The sequence below is a fragment of the Gymnodraco acuticeps genome, unplaced genomic scaffold (genome assembly GCF_902827175.1).
Source record: "Gymnodraco acuticeps unplaced genomic scaffold, fGymAcu1.1, whole genome shotgun sequence".
NCBI classification, from domain to species: Eukaryota; Metazoa; Chordata; class Actinopteri; order Perciformes; family Bathydraconidae; genus Gymnodraco; species Gymnodraco acuticeps.
Genome location: NW_022990499.1, coordinates 1,276,333 through 1,301,679, shown reverse-complemented (window position 1 = coordinate 1,301,679; position 25,347 = coordinate 1,276,333). Strand labels below are relative to the sequence as shown.

The following is a 25,347-nucleotide window of genomic DNA, read 5'->3' as shown; positions in this document are numbered from 1 at the left end:
ATAGTTATTTTATCATGTGTGGAGATACTGGGTGAAGATGCTTGATTTTTTTGTGTGTGCATTTAAAAAAATAAGTGTTTTGCATTATATGTATATAGTTATTTTAATATGTTCCTGTATAAGCACATTTTGCACAATTGTGTTTTAATAATTGTATAATTAAGACATTTTATATATTCTAACTGTTTTGCAATTTTCTATCATTTGTCATTGTTTGTTTATTTTTGTGTGCTATGTTCAAAATAAACATTTTGCCAAGTAAGATCCGTATTGGAAATGCAGCTATTACACGCAGGAGACTGTTGCACAACATGACAATTTTGTTAGAAGTCTACACTGAAACTTCATTTAGAGCCGGAAACATAATGGACTTAATCAAAATCGAGGGATCCGTGAATCCAGGACAATGATCGAGAGAGACCAGTAGCCTGAGAGTTAGTCAGCGGAACTTCACAGACTCAGATTCGCAAATCCTGACTCACTTTGCAAAACACAGCAGACTCGTGCGGACTCAGAGCCGTAACCATATAGCAGCAGATCCAGAGATGCAGCAGACTCGTCCTCATGCACGAGTCAACAGCAGACTGAGATTCGCAAAATCGCAAAATGACCCTTTTTTTTTGTGATCAACATTTTTTATTAAAGCAAAAGACACTGTGTAGCGGAGGTTAATATAACGTCAGTTTAATATGCTCGTGAAATGTAACAAGTTTTCGGTTTCACCGGTAGGATTTCTACGCTCTTGGTGATGCTGACTCATATGACTCAAATGACTTGTATGATCCGGATCTCTTCAATGACTGACTCAGAAGACCCTGAGTCCGTAAAAGGATCCGGATTTGCCATCTCTAGAGTAAACACAGCTGGCAGCCGCGGTGAAACTCGAGCGACTAGAGCGATGCGATAGGAGCGTTTAGAACGAAGCGAATATTCGCATCGCGTCCGGTCTGAACGCAGCATTAAAGCGAGCTCCGCGCTGCACTGGAAACGCACCATTACATCACCAGAAGTCCTAATTTAAGGGGTCATTTCTCCCAAAAAACATTTTTTTACTCACTATATCAACAGCCCCACCAAAAATATTTTCCACCAGCCGCCACTGGTGCTGAGAGAGGTATCCATAGATCTCTTCATGTTGCTCTCAAAGTGCACCAGATTGATGCTTTCAACTTCAATATTTAAAAAAAAATCTCTAGGGAGGTGAGGACCTCCCTAGAGGAGGTGAGGTCCGCCCCCCACTCATAAAAAAATAGTACTTTACCCCTGCCTATATGCCGTGAGCTGATTATAGAGCCTTCATTGTAACAGTAATTCAGATGCAATTAGCCTATAAAAGGCCTCAAATTGGAAGCACTGCCTGGGCCGTCTTTTTCACTCAATTCCGCAATAGGTAGATCTCGCCTTTCACCTAGGCCGAGGTCGGTGATCTTGGGCTTAAAAAGGTTGGTGACCACTGGTCTAAGATATATATTTACATTCACACAAAGTAATAAGATGATTCATTCTGAAGACCACACAACATTTATTACTTTGTTATAATATTATATAAATGTTTCCTTTTGGACTAACCTCATATTTATATTAGATCTAAGTAGAGTTTTTAAGTTTAAGTAAATCAATTAAAAATAAATACTACATTTGGTTGCAGGCAATATTATTAAGAGATCTCCACTACATTTTCTGATTCAGAACAAAGAAGTTTGATATGTTCTTTTAATAAAAGCAAACACAATCAATGCTGTTTTTTTTCTGTAAACAAATTACATTTTTACTTAAACTTGTAACACTTAAAGTTCACGCTCAGTCCACATACTATCAATAAAGACAGGAATATTCTATTAAAAACACCTTGCATATTTTAAAGACATCCCAATAAATGTAAGGTGTTTTGAATAGAATATTCCTGCCTTTATTGATTTACTTTATATTTACTTAAGTGTATGTATTTTATTAGGTGATTGTTACGATCTCAGGCACTTAGGATGTTGGACCCAATTGCAGACAGGGAGACAGAGGTAAAGTATTGGTAAGATACTTTATTTTTCCAAAAAAAACACGATGAACAAAAAAAGGTCACTCAGGATGAGATGACAAAAAATGAGACCAAAAGGAAAATCGCTCACGTAGTGAGGAACAAAACTATTCTTGAGCACAAAAGAGCATAGACCTGACCATGGCAAGAGACAAGACGAACTGACACTGAACACTGGGAGACAGGGGAATTTAAACACAGGGTAACTAGACACAGGTGGGAACAATCAGGGGCGGGGCTTACACTGATGAGCACAGGAGACACACAAGGAGTGACAGGTGAAAACAATCAGGAAATTAGACACACCAGGGAAACTGGGGTTACGTAATGTAACCCAGCTTCTATGAGTATAGGCGCAGCCCTCTAAGGCTATCGCTATTGGGTAATCCCCACTGCACGTGTGCAGCACTGACAGACTTATTCCACGCCCACCTATGACGTGGGCCCCACCTCCAGGCTCACTTCCGTATAAATAGGAAGTAGGCCTTACAATCCACTCCTACTTTTCTTCAGCACTCCGTTGCAGAAGCATTGACAGGACAAACAAGTTATTTTAAGAGCTACTTACTGAAAAACAAACATTCCTCCTAAAAAGCTTTGTTTTTCTGGTAAGATGGAGACTGGGCAGGAAAGTCAAGGCTGCGTTAGGAACTGCCCCGTGTGCGGGTCGGGCTACATTATGAGTTTTCACAGGCACTCACAGTGTGAGTCCTGCCTGGGAATAGAGCATGCGAACGCTGCTCTTACTCCCGGGATGTCATGCTCGCATTGTGCCCGTCTCCCGCTGGCCCTCAGACAGCAGAGAGCGGACGCTCTCGCTGCTGCAGAGGTCGAGGACGATTGGCCCGTCCAGGAGGAGTACTCCGGGGATAAAGCCCTTGATTTCCTGGATCCGAATGGCGGGCACGAGTCGGACGACTACGTCCCCTCCATTCAGGGATCACCAGGTTATTCCCCCATTATCTCTCCCCTCCGGACGGAGGAGACAGGTAGGGGACCCGGTGTAGGTCCGGTGTATGATCCTGTGATCCCTATCTCCGCCATCACGGCGTTGCCGTCGATTGGCGGGATACTCCTGGAACTTCCGGAGATTATATCCAAGGCCTGGGGAAATCTCCCCGTTCCCCTAGCTCAGGAGAGCGCGTCTCAGGATAATATGTCCGGGGTGTTCTCCCGGGTACACAGGGTAAGGAGTGACCCTGGTCTGGCCACGCTTCCCGGCCATAAGGAAGTACCAGGAGGGGGCGGCGGCGGACCCTGGAGCAATGAAGGCTCCAATAGGGACATACGTGCCCCTCACGAGAGTGGTGGGATTCACGGAAGTAAGTTTCCCGACCGTGCCTCCTCTAGAGCCGAACCTCACGGCGTTCTTTGGGGCTAGGCAGGCCAGCACGGTTACCGGACGGCAACCCATGCTGGCTGCCGCCAAAGATCGGTTTATCGCCCGACAGACGGACCGAATGCACCAGTGTGCGTTTCAGGCGTCAGCGGCGGCGAACAATATAGCGTTGCTGTCAAACTCCATGGTGGAAATGTCCGAGCAGTCAAAGACTATGTCCTCAGTGGAGGCCAGTACTGCACTTACACTGTGCGCAGCAGTCGCAGTCTCGGATTGCGGCGTGGGCGACACAGGTCCACCGGTACCTCTGGCTACAGCAGGGGAATTCTCCAATCCTCCACGTAACTGCCAGTATGCACTGGCGATAGGAACTGGCCCACGGTGACAGCGCGCAGTGCATATTGGAACTCTACAGGTGTTGGGACAGAGTTCCTCAGACGAATGGACGAAAATGTGTTTTCCAGGCAGTCTTGAGTGAAGCGGCTTGTGAGAACAAATTTGTGCCCTTGTCTCAACAGGTCATGCTGGACCTCCAGGATTGTTGTTGTGGCCATCACCAGTCCTGTCTGGACTGGTTTCCAGCTGCCCTTGGGACCGATCTTCAGGCCCCGAAACAGATGGATGGAGTCCCGGAGGAAGCTGATGGCCTTATCATACATCATCTGTCTCACTCTCTCTGTCTGTTATGTCCCTTTCATTCCCTTGGAACTCCACCTCAATATATCTGTAACAATAACAAGGCAATCTTGCTGTTATATGTGTATGCTGCCTTTACATGTGCATCTATTGTCATTTAAGGGTATACTACACTCCTACAATGACATTCATCTAAGTTCGTCTATTGGCAATGTTAAAGTATGAAAAAAAAAATATATATGAGTCTTCAGAGAATCCCTGAACCCTGGTAGTTTTGAAGCTGTATAATCTGAAGGTAGTCTATCCTTGAATTATATAACATGGGAAACATTGTTAGCTTCATATATCATACCAATGTTTGATGTGCCATAATAGGTGTGGTCATCATTCCTGACAGCTGGAGGCATACTCCTTGATGTGGATTTCCTCCTTTTCGGCTTAGGCCGATGTATAAATACTGTTGGAACATCATCTGGCCTCAACCTCAAATTTCCTCCTGATTCGTTGCCAATATATTGGTCGTCTTCAAACGTCTACCTGTAGGTAGGTAGGTTTGATCAGTTTCCACTGCACACTTCAAATGTCATTGAAGAGTCATAATTCTCTACACTTGGAAATATGATGCCCTTTAAAATGTTAACAAGTCATGTCACCTCTGTGAACATTACTTACATGACAGAGTTTTCTGCTGTTGTTGTTGTCCTCTGTCAGACACAGGTTTTGTCTGTTGACCATTGCCATCCATCTCTTCCTTCACTCTACGTCCTTAGGGGAGCCATACATCCGGAACCCCTTCTCTGATCGATTAGAGCATTCAAATGCTGCACATCCAACCATGGTATGACAACTGATCTATTAAAATGCAATATAAACGAAAGTGCCATAATATTTGTTATGCAAACATTTTAACATGAATATTGCTATGTCCTCTGTTCAGTCTGCTCCCAACTGTATTCTCTCCCCTTATTCACCACTGTTCCTATTCTTGCTCTGCTTTTTAGGGCCCAGGAAACAGATGAAGAGGATGTCCCTTTCACAAAGGAACCTTTTTCTTTTTTTCAAAATGGTTAGGCTCCTGGATGCCCTAGAGTTCTGTATTGCTTTTTTATAAATAGTTGCTTTTTTGTAAATAGTTGTTTGTAAATATTTGTAAAATGCCCCCCCCCCCACACACAATTGTTGTTCGCACAATTATGCTTCTGTTTTTCACTTGTTGGTGTCCATTGTTCAGTCACTGTATTGGTAAGCAACAATTAGTTTTGGCCAAAATGTGTTATTCACACTCCTGACTCCAGTTTGATGTGCTGCACTCTCCTTTGAGTGGTCCTGATTTCAGGCAGAGGTCATGGCTTGGAAGGTTTTATATCCTGCCTCAACAGAACCTAATATGAATTGCTTTTTTCAGTTTCTCTTTTTTTTTTATTGTCTCGTCGCTGGATCACCTCCCCCTGGCAAAGTGGCCTCGTCATTTTTATTTTTTATTGTTGACAAACCTGTTTTTGTTGCTGGTTCAACAGGAGCTTCTGTAAATAGTTTTGTAAATAGTTTGAATATTTATCATAGTAATCATTTTCAGTCTCCCACTCTCTCAATTTAATTTATCGTTTCTTTGCCCCACCATGTTTTGTTGTCCAAGGGCACTCATTTGGTCTGTGTTGAAGATTGTTTTACACTTTAGATTAATCAAATTGTGTTTTTTGGCTGAATTAATATTTTTCTGTTGAACCCTAACCCTCTTTGTTCTCCTTCTCATTCATTTGACTTTGTTTTGTTCTAACACACATCCCACATCACTTTTTCCATACACTGTTCTTAGTACTTATTCACACATTTGTTCGTCCCTTTTACTTTGTTCTTCCTGTTGTTCTTGTTCAAATACATATATCAATTGTTCATCCACTGTTGTGGTAAAATGATATTCATAGTCTTAACATGATCATGCTACCCATGCCAACATGAACACAAACGTTTCCCTCCAAAAATGTAAAAAAAGTAATAGGCTACCAAGCTTTCCGTTGTCACCCTGCCTCTCCAAATGCAAAACTGTCAATAAAAAGTATGCAATTACAGCTGAAAAAGTACTTGGGTGTGTGTTTTTTTTATATATATATTTACCATTCAATAACGCAATCGCTGCTGTCTGTGTCCCATAGAAGAACATTACATGACAGCGCAGCGCAACTATACTACGGACGTGACTGCCCTGGCAGTGACATCAACATAGCCTGCTTGTGCTACCACACTTTCACCTCAAAATATCGTTAAATAACGAAACTTGTAAATAGTGCCAATCCATACAAAGTGTAACCACATCATGTAAATATGAAAGCAATCTTTAAAAAATAACAGCGTTGGTTTAATCTATGACTATTTTGACCATGTTCGTGCTGTTTTTGCCATAGAGAAGCATTGCCACGGAAGTGCGTTTGGAACTATCCCGGCATACATAAACCACGTGACCGGCTGGCGGCGACATCAAAGAGTGTCGTAACTCTTATCTCTCTAGGGCAGTGGTTCCCAAACTTTTTGTGTCCGAGGCACACCAAAGGACAAGTAAAAATCTCAAGGCACACCTTTTGTGCAAAATAGCCCTTATAACACGTGTTATCACTCATATCATGTAAAATATCTGTAAATGTGCATAATTATTTACTAATGCCAAATAAAATGTGACAAAGACGTTAATAACGTTATACGTTATTACATGTGAAATATTTATTAACGAAATATTTCAGAAATTAATTTGAAACTTTGTCAAATTAGGCTTCATCAAAGCAGCAACACACTCATTTAAACCAGATAGGTCACACAATTAAAAATGAGGCAAAGGAAACTCAGCAGAAATTCAGCACAGAGAACTGTCAATGCAAGGAAGCTGCATTGTCCATGGTCCTGAACTACAAATTATAAATGTAACATTTCAGCAATCAGCATTGAAACATGTGCTATTGTAAATATGTTTGCCGACTTACAAATTAGTGAGATACATGTGCCTGTCGGGGCGCGCAGAATTTTGTAATCCTTGGTGGCACTGAGGAGAGGGCCACTCGCAAGTCCTGTTCAACAGAGAGCCGTGACCTCCTGTTGTTCTTCATGTAAATCAGAGTAGAGAACGCCAACTCCAGAGATGGGGTCGTTACTAAAAAAATGTAATATATTACATATTACTTAAAAAAATAAGTAATATATTACACTACTTCGTTACTATCTACATAAAGTAACTCGTTACTTTACTCGTTACTTTACACGCGCATGCGTGAGTGGCAATAACTTTCCTTACCAGCAGGCGGCGGTAGTGTGTATTTGTCCTTCAAAACAGGCAGTAACCGGAAGACAGAGAAGAAGAACAGACTACGTGATATAAACAAACAACAAATAGCTGTGCGGTAGCTTCACCTTAGCATGTGTTCTTTGCAGGTGCTTGTTGAGGTTTGACGTGGTGTTTACAGCAGTGGATAACAGCTTCTGGCCTGGACACAGTTTGCACCTCACCGTCACATTCCTGTCTATTCTTCGGACGAACTCAAAATAATGGGCATACCTCCACCCCTCGAAAGTTATCGCTGACTCAGCCATGTTTATGCAGCACTGCACGTGGAGATGTGGACGCGCAAGTCGCGCAGATTACGTACATATAAACCTACAAAGTACTGATATAGTAAATTAAATAATTATTTTTGTGTAGTTGTATATTGCAATAATAACGTATGGTTGTCACAAAATCCCACGGCACACCCGGACTTGCCTTACGGCACACCAGTGTGCCGCGGCACACCGTTTGGGAACCACTGCTCTAGGGCTCTGACCATACCCTGCACAGCTGAAGCTTTTCCTGGCCACGGGAGTGAGGGTGTTCCCCACACTGGTAGAGGCACAATCGACTCTGAAAGAGCTTGGAGTCGACGCAAGAATTGAGGAACGAGACATACTGGAGAGGGAGTTGACACAGGACAAGTGGTCGACCCAGGAGAATCGGAGGAGGAACCAGATGCAATTGAACCCCACAGACGTGAGAGCTATCATCCGCGGAGACAATGGAATGAATAACTGAAGGGTCGTGAGTAAAGTGATCATTCGCGAATACAGGGGATATAACAGACTGTGGGGTTGATTGACTCATGATAATAATTTGTCGGACATGGATAATTTGATAAAAGAAGTGAAGATGGCAAGGATAATATGTGTATATGAGTAGGGTCTGAACGGGGAGGGGGGGAGCAAACACCGCAAACTCTGGCTAGAGTATTGCAGTCAAGGCGATGAGGACTACAAACCAGGGCAACCTGGTGGACCGTTGCATGCACAGTTTGTGCGTTTTTCCCAGAGAGCTGGAGCTCTCTGCCCAATTCATATGGGGGGTGGGGTGCCTTTTTTGTTTTCTACTGGAGGCATTCTACCAGGCACTTGGAAGTTCATCATTGTTTATTGCAAAGTGTAATACTGTTCTATCATTTATTGGTTATTATTGTTCAATGTTGTTCGGTAAACATATGTATAAGGAGGATAAGCACCTGGATTTCAATTTACAGTTGGCAAAACACTGAAGGTGGGTTTGAAACAAAGAACAAGACACAATGCAGGTTTAATACTTCATTTAAATTACTGGTCATAATATGAATACATTGAATTTCATTAGTTATAATGTAAAAGGAATCAACCACCCCATAAAGAGGAAGAAAATGATCAGTCAATTGAAGAGATTGATTTGCTCATTAGCACTACTGCAGGAGACCCATTTGAGTGCAGAGGAACACAAAACGCTGAGAAGGGAATGGGTGGGGCAAGTTTTCAGTGCCTCATGTGGAGGAGAAAAAAAAAGAGGAGTAGCTATTTTGTGTCATAAGTCGTTATGTTTTGTTCCAGAGAAAGTACATGAAGACAAAAACGGACGCCATGTTTTGGTGGTGGGGACAATTGGGAATGTAAATATAACTATTTTGAATTTATATGCTCCAAATGAAGAAGATCCCGGCTTCTTTAAAGAAATTGCAACACTTCTAGCAGAAAACGCAAAGGGAATAATCATAGTCGGGGGGGGATTTTAATTGTGTTGTGAACCAAAGAATAGACAAACAACCACCTGTACTAGGACCACAAACATGAAAAGCTAAAGCATTATGTAACATGATAGAGGAACTTGGGCTCACAGATATATGGCGCTTACAACATCCTAGAGACAGGGACTTGTGCAAAAGTGCACAAGAGTTACTCCCGAATTGACCTCTTCTGTGTCTCCAAACAGGATGCCCATAAAGTCACAGATTGTCACATTGAACCCACTACCATCTCAGATTATGGACCAGTGGTAATGTCAATCAAGTTGGAAGAGGAGAAGTATATGAATGTTTCATTATTAAATAACCCAGAGGTGGTACAAAGTATAAGAAGAATTTAATAATTACCTGAAACATAATGATAATGGAGAAGTTTCGGTATCGACAGTATGGGAGGCAGCTAAAGCAGTTCTTGGGGGAAAAATAATTGCCCTCTCCTCGAGATTGAAAAAAGAACGTGAAAAGAAACAATTAGATTTAGAAACTTGCATACGAGAGTTGGAGCGAGAACACATAAGGACACAAAAATAATCCACCCTGAAAGCTCTTGACCGGTGCAGGCAAGATTTGAGTGACTTATTGACATACAAAGCCGAAGGTGCTTTACGATTTGCTAATCAGAGACATTATGAATCAGGAAACAGAGCGAGTCGGCTATTAGCATTTCAGTTACGTAAAACACAAGCAACCAGGATAGTTCCGAAGATTATGAGTCCCTCCAAGAAAAAAATTGTGACTCACCCTAAAGAAGTAGCGGAAGCCTTTTCTATTTATTATAAAGCACTCTATGACTCGCCAGTGGTAGAGGATAAAGCAGGACAAATTAGAACCTTCCTCGGTGGATCGAATTTACCTAAATTAAGTGAACAAGAGTCAAAAACGATGGTGGAACCAATCACAAAGGAGGAAATTGAAGAAGTTATAAAGAAGTTGAAAAACAATAAATCACCAGGGATAGACGGGTACCCGGGGGAGTTTTACAAATGTTTTAAGAAGGAGATCACACCACTTTTGCAAAGAGTATTTAATTATACTCTTAAGGAGAACCAACCTCCCAAAACATGGTCTGAAGCAATAATATCTGTGATTCCCAAGGAGGGTAAAGACCCTACAAATTGTGCGTCGTTCAGACCTATAAGTTTGCTCTGCAGTGACGGAAACATTTTGAGTACAATAATAGCTCAAAGAATCCAGAAATATATCACTAAATTAATTAATCCAGATCAGACAGGATTCATACCTGGAAGACAGGGAAAGAATAACATTAGACGAACCCTAAATATAATGTCAATGGCACGGAAAAGTAAGCGGTCTTCAATGCTTCTCAGCTTAGATGCTGAGAAAGCATTTGATAGGATAGACTGGCTATATTTGGAATGTACACTAGAGAAGATGGGATTTCATTCAGATTTGATTAATTGGGTTAGAGTTCTGAATTCCGATCCGGTGTCAAGGTTCCGCATTAATGGTTACACATCTGAACAATTTGAATTATACAGAGGGACCAGACAAGGCTCGCCTCTCTCCCCACTGCTATTTGCGATTAGTATAGAGCCACTGGCAGAAATGATAAGGGAGAACCCTAGAATCCATGGAATATCAGAGGGGGGAGGATCACACAAACTATCGTTGTACGCGGACGATGTGATATTATATATTAGTGATCCTCTAACCTAAATTCCAACCCTATGGAGTTGCCTGGATGAGTTTGGTGAAGTGTCAGGGTATAAAGTTAATGAATCCAAATCGGAGGCTATGATGTTAGTGGGTGATTTGCCATCTCAATTAGACAAGGAGGTTTCATTTAAATGGTCAGCACAAGGCTTCAGGTATCTGGGAATCATTATCACTCCAAAAACTTCACAGTTATACAAGGCAAATTATGGTAGATTAATAACGGAAATAAAATTAGATATGGCTAGATGGGAGATTCTCCCACATTCATTATTTGGTAGAATTGACACTGTAAGAATGAATATACTTCTCAGATTATTATATCTGTTTCAGTCTCTCCCCCTCTATGTTCCAGTCTCAGTCTTTAAAATGATAGACAAGTTGATTTCCACATTTATATGGCAAAAGAAGAAGCCTAGGATTAAATTGAAGCTGTTAACATATTCAAAGAATGAAGGAGGCCTCAATCTTCCCAATTTGAAGTTGTACTACTGGGCAGCACAACTGTGTGGTATGGTTGAATGACTTACACAAAATGGGGAGACGACTTGGTTGGAATTAGAGAAGGAATCATGCCCATTAATGCCTCTTGAGATGCTGCCATTTCTGGGACAAAAGAGCTGGAGGAAACTTGGGGTAGAGAATGAATGGATGAAGTGCACCCAAAAAGTAAGGTCAATAGTGAGAAAAAAAGTGGAAGCACCGCTAACAATTTCAAGGGTGATGGAGATTGCAAAGAATGGGGACTTTAGGCCAAGTAAACTGGATACAGGATTTAGGAATTGGGCGCGGAAAGGACTTATTATAATAGACCAAATGTTTGAGGGTGACATTTTTTGCTGCATATCCTTCTCTTGGTTGCAAGAAAGATGATAACGATATCTTGGCTTAAACCACTGCCACCCACCCTACGTCAGTGGCGAGACAGGCTACTGATGGTGTTCTCAATGGAAAAAATAACAGCAAGACTCCAGATGAAGTCGGATGTGTTTGTAAATAGATGGACTCCTGTAATTGATCATTTTGGGCTACAATTGTGAAAAGGTGCTGTAACGATATAAGGTTGGACTTGAACAAAACTAAGTCTAGTTTATTTTAATTTATTTGTGTGTTGCCGATTCAATATTCTCTCATTCCTCTTTGTTTGGATGTAACTTTTAAGATACCATGATGTATAATTATCTGTGTTTGCCGAACTGTAAGTAATTGTTTGTTTTTCTATCTCAACAATGTAAAATTGATCTGAATAAACATTTTGTTAAAAAAAAAACTCAAAATTAGCACATGCAGATTTTCTGTCATGACATGTTACATCGGCACTGTTTTATGTATACGATCTAATCTTTGACATCTGGCCATCTTGATACAATAAAATAGTGACTTACTTCATCCATTGTAAACAATGCAGGCCATCTCTCTTTAAACTCTTCCACTCCCAATTTATTTTGCACAATGTCCCGTCTTCGATGTGAAAAGGTCTTGTCCATTTTGTCCTTTACTAATGCACGATTGTTTCGCTTTTTAGCTTCACCTAAAAGTACCAGCCTCTCACTTTCCAGTCTTTCTGGGGTCTGTCCTGTTGGAATGTCCGGTATGTGGTTTGCCTCACCTCTCTTCGGTCTCTTCACTTTTTTTGCTGGCAAAGCATCCTCTGGAGCTTTGGACTTCAGTGAATTCACGAGCAATTCAGAACACCCTATTCCTTTTAGCTGAGTTCGGTAGTTGCCCATTTATGTCTTTAGCCGCTGCTTCCAGCCGTAGAAACCGTTGTAAGAACCAGATTCAGAGAGGCATGGATGCTTCTGGATTAGTGCTTCGGCAACATCACTGAAGTCACCGTCTGTTGGGTAGGCTTTATACTTGAAGATGTCTTCAGCTACCTTTTCCAGAATATCCAACTTTGTTTTTGAACTCAGTGACAACCTTGTCATGTCTGACCTATACATTGCATTTCCCTTTTCCAACTGTAGTTCAGTGTCATAAGAAAAGGTTGGTATAGGGAATTGTCTTGGCCACATACAAGTTCTTATAGAGACTGAGCTGGAAGGTGTGGACAAGATGTCAGTATCATTTGATTGAACAGACACTGCTTCAGCAGACACTGCTTCTTCACAGATGGTAAGGATGGATACTAGGTTGGATACCATCATCAGGTATAAGGATGATCTTGATAGCTGTCAAATCTTGAAGGTCAGCAGTGGATGTCAGGTTGACTAGTGCATCTCCAAAGTCTCCGTCTTCATACTGCATTCTAAATCCTCCACTTATTTCCCACACTTTCCTGACCTCATCAATAAGCTGCTCCATTGTCTCTGGAATGCCATTAGGCAGAACTAGCTTCCTGGTGTCATCGGGATTCAGAAGAATTCGCAACTTGGCTGGCGTTTTCACAGCCATGTCAGGCAACCCAAAAGGAACTGGAAAAAAACAACATAAACAATGATATTAGTAATAGTGCAATGATACACTGACAACTGAAAGCAAATGTCTCTCTTACAATAGTGACGTGCCTGGAATGACAGAGCAAATTATTGCCACTAGTAGCTCTTGTTCAATAAACATACAGATGTGAGGATTGACTTCACATGCAACAATATTAATGAAGTGCAGTCTTGTATTTTTCATTTACTTGTGCAATACATAAGTGTACTGAAAAGTAGTGTGTAATCTTTAAATAAATCTCTAATGCATACTAATTGTTCTAAGTGCAAAGCCATTCACCTGTGGAATACACAGCCAGATCACATTCCACATATTGCTACCCTGTTTTTTTGAGAATGTAATTGAGGGAGATTATTTTAAAGGGACACTTAAATAGACCTTAAGAAAAGCAAGTTCAAAAGATAAAAACACATCTACATTCTCAACCCCACCCTCATACAACCTTATACGTGTATGTATCTCTTCAGTGAGGTGAGGCGGCGTCCACCAACCATGTAGTGAGCAAGAGGATAGGGATCTGTCAGTTCTTGCACCCCAATTAGCCTTTGTTGTCTGGAAGTGGGTACAACCAAGTCGTATGCTCGATAATGTTCAAGGTACCAAGCTTCCAATGTTTTTACAATGAAAAGTAATGTATCTTGTAGAACAATCATATGAATTATTTCACAAAACTCTGGAAGTCCAGCGAGCGACCCATGGGCAACCACCATGCCGATCCTATAGTTGAAGCCGTTATAGGTTACATTTTTTGTAAGGTTCACAGTGTCCATGTCTGGGTGTCTCTCTTTTACTGCCTGTGCAATATCTTCATTAATGACATCAAGGGGAAGTGTTGAGAAATCAGTAACCTCCAACGATGGCTTAGAAAGTTCACTCAGGTGAAGATTGTATGCAGCCTGAAATTGGTGCCTTTGTGCTAATGAATACAGTACATTTTTTGTAACAGTTTGTATGACGCATTACTCTCTTGAAGAAGCTGTGCTTTGCTTCGAATCTCAGAGTCCATACTGCAACAAGGGGGCCAAACTGGCGGATCAGCCATGGATAGTGTTCCAAATAATGATGTTTGGGCCGGATTCTTTCGTGGGGGAACACTTCTTTGAATGCAGTCCTGTGTTCAGATATCTTGAAGTCCAGATAAGAAATAGAGTCCTCAGTGTGAAATGGTGTAACAACAAGTTCTACAATGTCCTTTAATTCACACAGGATTTGCCTGGTTCATCTTTAGGAACACTTGTTCCAACCAAGAGAAGAAGAAATCTCAGCAGGCTCCAATTCTCATGTGCATTTCCACCAATTGTCCTCTTTGTTGTGAAGGTGAGGGGAACAAGATGGGGGCAGTTAGTTTTATCAGTCCACTTAAATGGAAAGGTTTTTATCACCTCATTTAAATAGGCTAAGGTAAAATATTTTTTGGAAATGAACACAGTAAGACAAAGAGAAATCTCCACAGGGATAATTCCTTCAAACAGATCATGAGCTATATCTGGAGGAAAACTCTCTGTTACACTGAAATATGACAGACTGCCTGACAGCACACACCTTCTTTTAACACCAAAATGACTAGTTAATGAATTTTCTTCAATAGCTTTTAGATGATAATCATGAATGTCCTTGCTTCTTAGACAAAATGCTTCCGACTTCACCTCTTTTGTTTGAATGTCATCATTTTCTCCTGTGCAAAATCTGCAAAAAATATTTAGCAGAAAAACTTTCCAAGAAACCTGCAATACCATGGGCCCCTAGATTGTCTGCTACTACACAATGAACAAAGCCTTTCACAGTTTTCCCCAACTTGGCAATAAACACTCCTTGTTGCTCTAATGTAATAAGATAATCTACTAAGGGCTTCAACACAATGTCATAACCATAGCACTTAACATCCTCACTATGAATAACGGGCCCTCCACACTACAAGCGTTTCAGGCGTAAAATTACGCCTCTAGCGCGTCTGCCCATTCACTTTGAATGGGGTGACGTCACGTCCGCCCACGTTTTCGCCGAACTGCATCACGGGAAGGCAAGCGTAACTTTGAGAGCGTCTCGCGCGTAAAAAGTTGAACAATGTTGAACTTTTTACGCACGAAACGCTCTCTCGGTTCCTGACAAGTGAGCGTAAGCCAATCAAATCCCGTTTCAGAAAATCTGACAGCTCAAGCCGTAGCCAATCAAAAACCGCGCATACGCTGGGAGAGATATCCTGAGATATCCCGCCGTTCATGTCTATATTTGAAATAAAATGGACGAGGTTATAATCGTAGCGGTAGCGAATCACCCTGTATTATTTGATGTGACCCTGTTCACCTACCGGGATAGAAACCAGAGGAACCAGGCATGGAAGGAGGTGGCAGAGACAGTGGGGGAAACTGGTAGGTTTTCGCCTGTTTGGGGATTTTATATCCAGTTTACTTCATGTTAACATAGCTAATGAAACATAGCCGGTATATTTAGCATAAAATAGCGCCATAGACATTAATCACATACATGTTAATCATCCGCTGCCACATCATAGACTATATTGCATTACATTAATGCACACAATGCCATACTCCTTTCACATTTCTTAGTTATATATATATATGCAAAAATTCATTCCTAGCATTCTATTTCCATGTAAATTACTGCTTTATTTAATTTTTATCTTTTTGCAATTTAACTGTACAATACATGTTGTGTTTTATATTAGATTTCTTGTTTTGTATATATGCACCATGACATCAAGTCAAATTCCTAGTATGTGCAAAGCTACCTGGCAATAAACCTGTTTTTGATTCTGATAAAGTGTGACATGTAAAACCTTGTATGCAATTGAAAGGGATTTGGTTTTCATTAATGGAGCAATCATTTTCTGAAATTCAAGAAATGAACTGTATTCTTTCATTTTCATTTTATTAGACGAAGTGTGCAAAAAGCGTTGGAAGTCCCTCAGGGACCGATACCGCAGGGAGAGGATCCTGGAGAAGGAAGGGAAAAGTAGCGGGGCAGGGGCTTCCGGGGGATCTAAGCCCTGGCGTCTCGCGGCAGTAATGAGCTTTTTAAAGCCCTTCATGCTGGACCGTGAGACGTCCAGCAATTTCCCCCGGCAACCCCTGCCTCCACCCACCGGAGCAGAAGAAGAGGAAGACTCTATGGGTGACAGCCTGGATGACAGTCTGGAAAGCCAGCCAGAGCCAGGTAGCAGTCAGCCGGCCAGTCAGCCGGCCAGTGTGCCGGCCAGTGTGCCAGACGGTGTGCCAGACGGTGTGCCGGCCAGTGTGCCAGCATTCCGGGGGAAGAAGAGCAGGGGAAGGGAGATGTCCCCTTTTGAGGAGAACCTGCTGTCGGCCGTAGGCCCGATGCTGGCCATGCCACCACCACCACCACCCCCACCACTAGTGGTGGAGGTGGAAGACGAGGACCTCCTTTTTTTAAGGAGTCTCTGGCCTGCAATGCAAAAGCTGAGCAGGACGAGCAGCATGAGACTGAAAATGAAGCTACAAGAGGCGGTCCTGGAGGCCACAGAAATGGACATTAATAATTAATTAATTAATTAGATACTGATACTGATACTGATCCACATTACATATTTTTACACTCATCACACACAACATCACATAAATAAAAGTTATTTAAAAGTATGTTATGGCTATACTGTGTCTTGACTTGTTCATGTGATTTGTCAGTTACAACATACCAGGAGCTTCTTGTATGTCGATATATAATGTGCTGTCTTCTGTAATTATTCAGGTGAAACCCTGATGAAAATTATGAGTGGTTTATTACTAAAAACAGGGCTGAAGGAAAAAGGTTGTTAGTTATATCATGATATCAATTCAAGAAACATGTTTATTAGGAATGGTTGATTTTAAAATGGCTCATTTGGAATATTTGCTTTTTAAAGAAAATGGGTAGCTCTTAAAAGAGCTTTTTGGTTTGGAGACAAATATGGGCCTACACCACATTTGCCTGCCATCGCACTGCCCCCTCCTCGTTGAAGTAGGAGCAGAAGGTCTCCCGCTGTTGGATGGATCGCCGTGTGGCATTGTTGGAGCCCATCCTCGGTGCATCACACAGGGTTGGAGTAACTTCATCCGTGGACCTTGCGATAGGTGTGCGTGACGGCATATCAATGGTCTTCCTGCGGAGGAAGTTATGCAACACACAGGCAGCCTTCACACACAACTCCGTCACCTCGGGGCTGGTGGTGATGACACGCCTGAGCATTCTCCACTGGGTTGAGAGGATGCCAAACGCACATTCAACCACCAACCTGGCACGGCTGAGGCGGTAGTTAAATAACCTCCTTTCACGGGTGAGGTGACGTCCAGGGAATGGACGCAGAAGGTTGTCCAGCAGCGGAAATGCCTCATCTCCAACGAAGACATGGGGGAGAGGGCCCCGCCACTCTGATCCTGCGATGACGGTGTCAGGTGGTAGCTGCAGACTGCCGTCTCGGAGGCTCTCTCCAAATGCAGAATTCCGCAGGCTCCCACTGTCGCTGCTCCTCCCAAAGCCTCCAACATCCACTACCCTGAACAGGTACTCAGCATCCACCACAGCCAGCATTACCAAGGAGTGGGTGGACTTATAATTAAAGTAGAGGGAACCTGCATTTGCTGGAGCCTGGATAACAACGTGCTTCCCATCTATGGCACCAACACAGTTGGGAAACTCCCAGCGCTCCTGGAACCCAGCAGCGATGGCTCTCCAATCCTCCACCTGTGGTACCGGCATGCACTCCTCGACCAGGGCGGTCCAGATGGCCCCCGCAACCTCCTTGACAATGACTGCCACTGTAGAACGCCCGACCCGATAGCTGAAGGCTATCGTCGCGTACGAGTCACCAGTTGCCAGGTACCTGAGAAAAAAAGATATATACATGATTACAAAATATATTTATTCAGACCCGACACACACACAGACCACAGATCCCCCCCTCCACACATTGAACACAGACACACACATTGAACACAGACACAGATTGAACACACATTGAACACAGACACACACACATTGAACAGACACACACATTGAACAGACACACACATTGAACACAGACACACACACATTGAACACAGACACACACATTGAACACAGACACACACACATTGAACAGACACACACATTGAACACAGACACACACATTGAACACAGACACACAGACACACACATTGAACACAGACAGACACACAGATCCCCACACACACATTGATCACAGACACAGACACACACGCCATGTACACAGGGGAGCAATACTGTGTTTACCTAGATATCTTAATTAATGTTACCCATCTGAACTAAATCACAGACTTCAGTCATCATTCGTGCATTCTCTCTGCTTCTATACAGAGTCAGATTAAAGAAGTAGAAATACACAAAACGTACCGTAGGCAGATGGCGAGTCGCTCGGCGGGGCCGATTGACATACGCAGATGGGTGTCCACCTTTGTAATCAGTGGGCCCACCTTTCCGAGCAACTCGTCGAACACCTCCTTGCTCATCCTGAAGTACCTCTGAAAAAGGCGGTCATCGAGACGGAGCTCCTGGACGAGAAGGTGGTATTCCCCCCTTTGTAGACGCTTTCGGAGTATCAGGTGTACCCAGAAGCGACGCACACTACACGGCCTCATGCGAGACAATGTATACACTAAATGCAACCTTGCACACACACGAGTTACCCTGCTTACCCTTGCTACAACACCGGCATCCATTTTAGCAATAGTGGAGAAGAACCGGGGTTTTTCACTTTGTACGTTCGGGGCGGGAGATTCACATGGAGATTCTGATTGGTTGTTGGTCGCGGGGCTCGAAGAAACGCCCCAAGCGTAAATCTTGGGGCATTGGAAGCGAATTTTACGCTTGTAGTGTGGCCGGCCCGTAAGGGCAGCTAAATATATATTAGACAGTGATGCATTTACAGGTAGGTTCCCCAATGTCCAATATACCCCACAGATTTCCCGAGGGGATTACAGATTTCAAAATCATCTATGTACAAAATAAGTGAAATAGCACACTCCTTAGAGAACTTCAAATTGTCTTTGTAAATACATCCATCATAAAAGGATTTATACTGAATTTGATCAGATTGATAGGGAGATTTCAAATGTACTGCTTTATCCAAATAAGTTTTACAATATAAGGTCTGCTGTATAGATTTTAGTATAGAGACGTATTGAAAAGATCTTCTCTTCTGGGAGTCAAGTATACATTCTATAGGTTCTACAACATTGACATTTTTTTTGTAATATGTCTTTCACTTCCAGGCAGTGGAAAGTGGCCCACAACCACCAATAGAGGCAGTAATTGGATTTGACTTACAAAGAGTTGATGCTTGCTCTTGTAGAACAGTTTTGCCTACTTCACAGTTAAAATTATGTAAGTGCTGAGATATGGTTTGATGGATAAGAGGGACAGAAGCAGTGCTTATTAAGTAGTCAAATGATTGCAGAAGTTCATCAACTGCCACACCAGAAACAAGATAAATATGTTCTAGCTTTAGTAAAAGCGAGGCGACTTTGATCTCAACATTACATGATAAGTCATTTAAATCCTGAACATCATAACTACGATCAGCCAAGTCCTCTGCACTTGTATCATCTGAAGGCTCAGTACTAATACTATCAGTTGGGATATCGTCACAAAAATGACTTGAGATTGACCCCTGTCTTTCAAGTATTCCAGACTTTAAGTCATTTACTGAACAATTTTTATGATTTCTGCTTCTGTGAGTTTGAAAAGACCCATAAATATTTGTTTTGTACGAACAACCCTGAAAGACACAAAAGACTGTTTCACTGTTTTTTAGATGCTGTGCTATATGTTGAAAATAGTCTTTTAAAGTTGAACATAGATCGTAATTGCATACATGACATTTAAATGTTGTCAGTTCAGTTTGTGAGGATGGATGATATCATCTTGACAAGTGGCTCAGAAGTGCATTCCATGTCTTGCAAGTACATGGGCAGTTGAAATAGATGCATGGATAGGAATGACGGCATCACATAATGTCTGTGTTCAAGTTTGTAATGTTTAAGTATCTCAGATCTCTGTGAAACAGAAGTATCACAGTATTTGCATATCCAAATTCATCAGCAGACTAGGAATGTTACGCTCAAAGAGCGCTTATAGGCTGAACCCTCAATACAAACACGGAAGGGAGGAGACGTGAGTATGGAAGCAAAAATAATTTAATTTCCAATTCAAAGTTCAAACAATACTGCTGTGGAATTAATAATCCGGATCGGGGAATTACTACGGGGGGGGGGAGAGTGGAGGTCCGTAGTTGAAGATCCGGAGGATGTCGGAGTGAGCAGGCTGAAGCCGGGGTTCGGAGATTTGCAGCGGAACACGGGTGAGATGAGCCGGGGAATCAGAGTTGAATAGAGTGAGCAGGCTGGAGCTGGTAGTGACGATAATCCGAGGTTTGCTGACGAGGTGGTGTTGGCTGGACGTGGCAGGCAGAGGAGTAGACGGATTCTGGGCAGAGAAATACAGGTTTAAGAATATAACTTTGACTTGGGAACTAGGTTAGCTTTCTAGGAATCAATACGTGTTACCAGTGTATCTTTGACGACGAACTGGTGAATACTGGATGAGGAAGCCGGGTATATAAGCAGGTGTGGGTGAGTAGATGAATCAGGAAGATGAGTAGCAGCTGTGGAGGTGAATTGACGGGAACTGAAAGTAGGTCAGCCACGCCCAGCCAGGAAGACAGACAGATACAAACAAACATGAAACAAAAAGAGAAGCAGAAGGAGGGAAAACTGCACATCCTTACAGTACCCCCCCCTCAACGGGAGCCTCCTGGCGACCACCAGGCTTTTCGGGATGAGCCCTGTGGAAATCCCTCACCATAACGGGGTCCATTATCCGAGATTGAGGAACCCAGCAACGCTCTTCCAGGTTGTAACCCTCCCAATCCATCAAGTACTGTAAGCCCCTGTGTCTAACATCCAAGAGTCGATGCACGGTATAGGCAGCATGATCATCAATGACTCGGGGGGGAGGAGGGGGAACGGCCGGAGGGCACAAGTCACTGGTGTGAACTGGCTTGATTTGTGAAACATGAAAAGTTGGATGGATCCTGATGATCCTGGGGAGCTTCAGGCGGACAGCAGAGGGGTTGATTATGCGCTCAATGGGGAAGGGGCCAATAAACCGGGGAGACAGCTTCTTGGACTCGGTAAGGAGGGGGATGTTCTTGGAGGACAACCAAACCGATTGTCCAGGGGCGTAAAGAGGAGCAACAAGTCTGCGGCGGTTGGCTGATTGCTGGGTCTTGGCGGAAGTCCGGAGGAGGGCAGATCGAGTGTCTCTCCAGATCTTATGGCACCGATGAACATGATGCTGGACAGATGGAACAGCCAACTCAATCTCCTCTTCAGGAAACAAGGGTGGCTGGTACCCTAGAGAGGCTTCGAAAGGAGAGAGTCCTGTAGCTGATGACGTGAGAGAATTGTGAGAATATTCCACCCAAGGCAGATGAGAGCTCTAGATCTTCTGATTCCGGTTTACAACACAGCGGAGGGCAGATTCCAGGTCCTGATTGGCCCTTTCGGTTTGACCATTAGACTGGAGGTGGTACCCGGAAGTTAAACTGACCGACGCACCAAGTGAACGACAAAAGGTTTTCCAAACTTGGGAGGTGAACTGAGGTCCACGGTCGGAGACGATGTCAGCCGGGATTCCATGTAGGCGGACAACATGCTGGGTGAGAAGTTGGGAGGTTTCCAGGGCTGAGAGGAGCTTGGGTAGAGCAACAATTCTCTCTGCGTTTCTGCGCCGGGCTAATGCTAATGCTAATAATGCCAGCAAATACAATGGTGGCGTGGTTTGCAATTCGCCCAGCCAATCGAAATGTATACTTTTTTCTCCCCAGGATAGTACCACCTCTCTAGCAGGCACTAAACATGGGAGTAAAAGTTCTCTGAACTAAGTTCTCTTTTTGGTGTGAACGCAAAATTCCAGGCACGGAACTAAACGGGAAAAGTACGGGTAAAAGTACTCCGGTGTGAACGCGCCTATTACGTTGTACTATGTGCCGTGCCCCGACAGCCCCAGCCCCTGTTCATAAACAAGCTTGAATTAAACAGTCTCTCGTTTTACTACAAAGGCCCATGCCACTCACAGTTATATGCATTTCAGTCACCAAATTCATAACATTTGTCAGGGACCTGACAAACCCGGTGGATTTCAAGATGGCGCCTGTGTCGGCATGCCGCTTTTTCCGCTATCTGCCTTTAGCTATCCTGTTTTTGTTTTATGTTTGTCAGAATGTCTCTGCTCTGCTCGTCTATGATCGCCAAGCTCTCCTCCACCTAAGACCCTCACTGGAGTTTATACTGCTGCCCAAACCTACATCTGGCAACCGTAAATCGACTCCCCCCCCCCCTCTACTGTCAGATATTCCCACCTACCTGCGCCGGTTGCCCTGCATCCTGCCTCACCGAAAGCACTTTAGGCGACGGGGAAAGCGTGGTGGCGCGCTTGTCCATCAAAAAGCACACCTGACGGATTCTTCTGGGACTTATCCACGCATCAGATGTCATGGCCCTCCCGCTGCACGCCATGGATTCGCCCTGTCTTTCCGGAGCTGCGGCCTCTGCTGGGCCCGCTGGCAGCTCCTCCTGCCCGACTGACTGCTCTCGGTCCACGCGGCGTTCAACACGCACATCTTCGTCCGCTAAGACGCACTACACCTTCGGCACCTCCGGAGAGAAAACTCTGCATGGCTTTGCTAAACGCTAGGTCAATAGCAAACAAGACGTTCCTGTTAAACGACTTCTTCACCTCTCGTGATCTGGATTTGATGTTCCTGACAGAGACCTGGGTCCACACTGGCGAGTATGTACCGTTTTCTGAACATCTTCCTCCTGACTGTACTTTCTTCAGCTCCCCCCGTACCACCGGCCGTGGTGGGGGTATAGCTTCAGTGTTTAGAGCTAGTCTCCAATGCCGATTGATTCACCCTGTAACTAGCTATGCTAGCTTCGAGTTGCAGCTTTTTGAACTGAACCCGGCCTCGCCTATACTCTGCGCAGTCGTGTATCGTCCACCAAAGTCCAATAAGGATTTCATAACTGACTTTTTTGACTTTCTGTCCGGGATCATGGTGAAATATGATCGTGTTTTGATCTGCGGAGACTTTAATGTCCATGTGTGTTGCGAGTCTAAACCTCTGGTTAGGGACTTTTTAAATCTCCTCGACTCTTTCGGTCTCATTCAGTCCGTGGCTGGCCCAACACACGATAAAGGACACACCTTAGACTTAGTATTATCGTTTGGACTGTCTATCTCTGTGGATGAAATCTGTGCAGCAACGCGTATCTCAGACCATTTACCGGTTCTGTTTACAACCTCGATCCCTTCTGTAGGAGTCGAATCACGTGCCCCTGCGTGTTGTCTGCGTTCAATTAACCCCTTGACTGCCTCACATTTTTCAGATGCTTTTAATGCTTCTCCGATCTGTAAATTAGAGGTGAACTGTGCTCTTAGTGCTGATGAGCTTATCTCCATGTTTGACTCGACATGCACACTAATACTGGATTCCGTTGCTCCTTTTACGCTTAGACGCACCAAAGTTCTCTTAGAGCCGTGGCTTAATGACTGTACTCGCGCTCTTAGACGCGCTTGCAGGCGTGCAGAGAGAAAATGGAAAAAGGATAAACTCCATGTCTCCTTAGAAATCCTTCGTGCTTGCCTTTCCGACTACCAGACGGCAGTCAAAGCAGCCAAAACGGAGCACATTTCTCTGTTAATCTCTAAAAACAGCCATAAACCTCAGGTTCTTTTTAATGTCCTCAACTCGATCATTAATCCTTGTGATGCTTCTCCAATTGTGCCATCGACCACCCTCTGCGATACATTTCTTACATTTTTTATCGAAAAAGTATCTGCGCTTAGGCTAGCCCACACTAGTGCTACCCCAGATTCTGCTCCTTTTCTGTGCCCTGCTGTCCTCGACCACTTTGAGCCTGTATCCCTCTCTTCTCTCTCGGATGTAGTCAAGCACCTGTGGCCAGGGCCGGACTGGGACAATAAGTCAGGCCGGGAATTATACACCCAGCCAGGCTACTACCAGTTTTCTTTTGTGCCATTTTCCTGGATTTATTTGTCAATATTTACAGCGTTGCTGCCCATAGTGATAGCCCTAAACTTTAAATCTACAACCCAGAATAAACATCTGGACATGGGTTACTCCTGTCTCCCCCCTGCTCCTCTTTGAGGCAGCAGCAAAGACTAGTTTTAGCTCTCAACAAGTTTTTAAAGTTTATATTACCTTTTGTAGTGGCAATTTCTTATATTACTTTATATGGTAAAACCAAATTATGATATTATGCTTAGAAACTGTTTGGTCAACTCGACCTGTCTCGAGCTTCCTGCCAAGGTCGTACCTGGAGAATGCGGCTCTGCCTATGAGAGCATTGTAAGATAACAGTCAGTAGAAAGTCTTATCTCTTTTCCTTTCTGCACAGCAACAGTCCTCTATAAAACACACACACACATTATACCATGTGCACACTCCTGCAGATTATCCTATACTCTGTGAGACCTGTGCCTTTGAAGCTTCAAATAAATAACCAACAAGACAACGCTGATTGCTTTCACCAGTTTATTATTGATTACTCTCATTGTATATCTTTGCAGTATTGACAGGTCTAAAATATCCACAACACTTTTTTCACCTAGTTAACATTTTTTTTGTTATTATTCATGCATATTTTACTAATCACTCCCCCCTCAAATGGAAATATGTGTTTACATAAATGGTGACCAAACCGTTTGAGACTCACAGAGAACTTAGACTAAGTTAACTATCTAAACACTCAGAGTCCTTTACCTGACCTGAGCTGTAGTTATCAGTCCCTCAGTCTGACAGGAGAGGACTCTCCTCCACCTTGTTGACAGCTCATTATATATCCGTTAGCGCAGCTAGTTAGCACCAGATGCTAACAACAACAATACACGTAACCGGTGCGCACGCTTTCTCTCTCGCTCGCGCCACACACACCCTCCCGAGCTCGAATTACACACAGAGACCAATCGAGCGCATTAGTGTATGATCTGTATGAAAGTGGCCATGTCGGCAGGCTACATCATGTAGACAGCCAGTCACCCTCTGTGAGGCAGAGTCAGACCCACATTTGCGCAGCGTTGCGTTCACAATACATACCAAAAAAAACACACCCCAC

At 43.4% G+C, this 25,347-nt stretch overlaps 2 protein-coding genes across 2 annotated transcripts; one reads left to right on the top strand and one right to left on the bottom strand.

Moving 5' to 3' along the window:
- Positions 1–15,187: 15,187 nt before the first annotated feature.
- LOC117552861 (transcription factor Adf-1-like) lies at positions 15,188–16,698 on the top strand. Its single transcript, XM_034226538.1, has 2 exons — positions 15,188–15,546; positions 16,073–16,698. Exons 1-2 carry the CDS (start codon positions 15,417–15,419, stop codon positions 16,696–16,698), a joined length of 756 nt encoding a protein of 251 aa, XP_034082429.1. The 5' UTR covers positions 15,188–15,416.
- A 286-nt stretch (positions 16,699–16,984) lies between these two features.
- On the bottom strand, positions 16,985–18,856 carry LOC117552852 (protein ANTAGONIST OF LIKE HETEROCHROMATIN PROTEIN 1-like). Its single transcript, XM_034226531.1, has 2 exons — positions 18,542–18,856; positions 16,985–18,014 (listed from the first exon to the last, which is right to left on the bottom strand). Exons 1-2 carry the CDS (start codon positions 18,784–18,786, stop codon positions 17,108–17,110), a joined length of 1,152 nt encoding a protein of 383 aa, XP_034082422.1. The 5' UTR covers positions 18,787–18,856; the 3' UTR covers positions 16,985–17,107.
- Positions 18,857–25,347: the final 6,491 nt, after the last annotated feature.